Raw genomic sequence first — 3,742 nt, 5'->3', positions numbered from 1 at the left:
TCAACTACCGGCTGAGCAAGTGCAGAATGGTGGTGGAGTGTGCTTTTGGCCGTCTCAAGGGGAGATGGAGAAGCTTACTGACTCGCTGTGATCTCAGCGAAACCAATATCCCCATTGTTATAGCAGCTTGCTGTGTGCTCCACAATCTCTGTGAGAGCAAGGGGGAGACCTTTATGGCGGGGTGGGAGGTTGAGGAAAATAGCCTGGCTGGTGATTACTCACAGCCAGACAGCCGGGCGATTAGAAGAGACCAGCGGGAAGCGCTGTGCATCCGGGAGGCTTTGAAAGCAAAGTTCCTGAGTGAGCAGGGTAACCTGTGATTTTATAGTTTGTGTACTGAGAAGCTAAACCTGCCCCCGTTTCTTTACCCAGGTAATGTTGACTATCCTATCCAGTTACATACCCCCTTCACCCCCCCTCCAACACACGTGTCGAAATAAAAATAGTTCTACTTTGTTAAAGCACACCGTTTTCTTTAATACTGTTTTAGCGGGAATTTTTTAAAACTGGGACGCAGACTGTGGTGCGGGGCGGGTGTAGTGTTGTGATGCGAATGCAGCTTCTAAACTCAAGGATTGACAGGCTCCGCTGCGGTGGGATGCTTGTTTCAACGGAGCCTGTCACCCCTCCTGATCGGGACTGTGTGTATGGGAGGTCTATTTGACTTTGTGGCAGGGGGAGGACGGTTACAGATCCCATGCTGTGTGGCTCTGTGATCCTGTCTAAGGACCGGCGCTTAAGATCTGTAACTGCCCTCCCCCGCCACAAAGTCACAGAGCAACCCACCCCCCCCAACATTACATCAAAACAACCTCCCAGACTAACCGGGGCAACTAGTCACTGCATCACTGCACTGTGTATGTGCCCTGCTGCTGTGCCTGCCCCCGACTATGTACCCTGCCAAAGGAGACTGTCCTGTCCAATTTCCAACCCCCTTTCCCCTCCTCCTCCAAAAGAACATGATTGAAACAGTAGTTAACAGAAACGAATTTTTTATTATCAACTACACATGGCATTGGGAGGTGAAACTTGGACGTGGGCTTGTGTCAGGCGGGAAGGAAAGAACTTTTCAAATTTTGGGAAATGAGAGCCTTCTGCTACTAGAGCTCTCTGCAGGGGTGGAGTGAGAGTTAGCAGGGACTCTGCCGCCTCTCCTTCTTTGCACTTTGGGTGAGGTGGGTATGGGACTTGGTGGCGGGGGAGGGCGGTTAGAGATGGACTGCAGCGGGGCTCTGTCCTCCTGCCTCCGTTCCTGCAGAACATCCACAAGGCGCCGGAGCGTGTCCGTTTGCTCCCTCAGTAGTCCAAGCAGCGTTAGAGTCGCCTGCTGGTCTTCCTGCCGCCACCTCTCCTCCCGATCCATGTTGGCTTGGTGCATTCGGGTCAAGTTCTCCCGCCACTGGGTCTGCTGTGCTGCCTGGGCTTGGGAAGAGGCCATAAGCTCAGAGAACATGTCCACCCGTGTCCTCTTCTTCCTACGCCTAATCCGCGCTAGCCTCTGGGAGTGTGATTCCAGGCTAGGTTGTGAGACAGTCGCAGACGGGGCTGTGGAAATGGGAAAAAGGGAGTGAATTCCTCTGAAAGATAAATGTAGTTGTGAACAAAGAACATAGTCTTTCTCTGTGAACAAGACCATGCACAGCACCTTTCACATGCGCACTCAGCACAAGGTCGAATTCTCGGCCTTCGCATTCTGTGCCTGGGGTCTTGAACAGCACATTTGAGAAGCGAGGCAGCACAACGGAATTTCTGTTGCAGGCAGACATGGTAAGCCGTACACTTGTGGCAGTTTAAAACTTTTATATTACCACTGGCCTCATTTCACATTTAAATCAATGTCAGTCCCTGCTGCCAGCAATCCGGCAAGCGGGAACTCTGCCCCTGTCCCACCCCCTCGCGGCTGTCCCCGGGAATGATCCCTTTCGGCTGCCCCTCTCCCGCCTCCACCGCGTGGCTGCAAACCAGCGGTGACAGTTCTGTAAAGGAACGGGAAAGCAGTCCCAACACTAACATTCCCCTACCTAATTAAAAGCAGGTCACCATGGCCGACATCACCCTGATGAGGATCTCCGAGAGCGACAAAGAGAGAATGCTCCGGGAAAGCCTCCAAAGACCAGGGCCGTATGCCGCCCTGCTGTGCAGAGCAATGATCCCCGAGTACCTGATAATCTCGTGGCGCGGCAACGTGTCGTACTTCGGAGGACCCAATAAGGCCGCTCTCCCCAAGAACCTCATGCAACGGCTTTCAAGTTACCTCCAGGAGAGCTTCATCGAGATGTCCCAGGAGGATTACTGCTCTATCCCCGCACATATAGACCGCATTTTACTGTAGCTGCAGTAGCAGGGAATACACAGTAGAGCGGCTTGTGCAGGACAATCACTGAAAACCGGACATTGCTAGATTTCTTTTCAAAACTTGCACTGCCCCTTACTAAACCGTTAAGCGCCTAGGGCACACTAATCATGAACAACCCATTCTTTTAATTGTTAATATTCCTGTTTTGTTAAAAATAAATGTTTAGATGTTTACAACACTTACTGGCTGATCCTTCACCAGATTCTGTGTCCGGGGTAATGGCTGGGGACGCTTCGTAGGGGATCTCTGTAAGGGTGATGAAGAGATCCTGGCTGTCGGGGAAATCAGCGTTGTGAGAGCTGCCAACTGCCTCGCCCTCCTCATCTCCTTCCTCATCTTCCCCGTCCCCTAACATGTCTGAGGAACCGGCCGTGGACAGTATCCCATCCTCAGAGTCCACGGTCACTGGTGGGGTAGTGGTGGCGGCAGCACCGAGGATGGAATGCAGTGCCTCGTAGAAACGGGATGTCTGGGGATGGGATCCGGAGCGTCCGTTTGCCTCTTTGGTCTTCTGGTAGCCTTGTCTCAGCTCCTTGATTTTCACGCGGCACTGCGTTGCATCCCGGCTGTATCCTCTCTCTGCCATGTCTTTAGAGATCTTCTCGTAGATCTTTGCATTCCTTCTTTTGGATCGCAGCTCGGAAAGCACGGACTCATCGCCCCACACAGCGATGAGATCCAAGACTTCACGATCAGTCCATGCTGGGGCTCTCTTTCTATTCACAGACTGCATGGCCATCACTGCTGGAGAGCTCTGCATCGTTGCCAGTGCTGCTGTGCTCGCCACGATGTCCAGACAGGAAATGAGATTCAAACTGGCCAGACAGGAAAAGGAATTCAAATTCAAATTTTCCCGGGGCTTTTCCTGTGTGGCTGGTCAGAGCATCCGAGCTCGCACTGCTGTCCAGAGCGTCAACAGAGTGGTGCACTGTGGGATAGCTCCCGGAGCTATTAGCGTCGATTTCCATCCACACCTAGCCTAATTCGACATGGCCATGTCGAATTTAGCGCTACTCCCCTCGTCGGGGAGGAGTACAGAAGTCGAATTAAAGAGACCTCTATGTCGAACTAAATAGCATCGCAGTGTGGACGGGTGCAGGGTTAATTCGATTTAACGGCGCTAACTTCGACATAAACGCCTAGTGTAGACCAGGCCTTATACACCATTCTCCTGCAGCTTGTGCAGGCATTTAAACCTGTACCAAATGGGTGTACAAAGCTAGTAAATCATTATGGAGGAATTTCACATCCATTGTTCTGTACTTTGCATGCTGTCAAAAGCTACGTAGGGTGCAGGGCAGGGAAGAATCAGGCCCATTATTTTTGAAAAACCTGCTTCAAAAGCAACATCCTTCCACAACTTGGTCCTAGCTTGCCTATTTGGTG

General features: G+C 51.8%; 1 protein-coding gene across 1 annotated transcript; it reads right to left on the bottom strand.

Annotated features, from left to right (window-relative positions):
* Positions 1 to 946: 946 nt before the first annotated feature.
* On the bottom strand, positions 947 to 3,518 carry LOC135972991 (uncharacterized). Its single transcript, XM_065554045.1, has 2 exons — positions 2,540 to 3,518; positions 947 to 1,545 (listed from the first exon to the last, which is right to left on the bottom strand). The coding sequence occupies exons 1-2, from the start codon at positions 3,114 to 3,116 to the stop codon at positions 1,070 to 1,072; spliced, it is 1,053 nt and encodes a 350-aa protein (XP_065410117.1). The 5' UTR covers positions 3,117 to 3,518; the 3' UTR covers positions 947 to 1,069.
* Between the last annotated feature and the right edge of the window lie 224 nt (positions 3,519 to 3,742).

Source organism: Chrysemys picta, chromosome 8 (assembly GCF_011386835.1).
Source record: "Chrysemys picta bellii isolate R12L10 chromosome 8, ASM1138683v2, whole genome shotgun sequence".
In the NCBI taxonomy this organism is placed as follows: domain Eukaryota; kingdom Metazoa; phylum Chordata; order Testudines; family Emydidae; genus Chrysemys; species Chrysemys picta.
This window is presented reverse-complemented; position numbering and strand designations above follow the sequence as displayed.

Coding starts and splice junctions, on each gene's coding strand:
- LOC135972991 (XM_065554045.1), bottom strand. CDS start 3,116: ATGCAGAGCTCTCCAGCAGTGATGGCCATGCAGTCTGTGAATAGAAAG. Junction 1,546..2,539: donor ATCTGGTGAAGGATCAGCCA/GTAAGTGTTGTA, acceptor CCATTTCCACAG/CCCCGTCTGCGACTGTCTCA.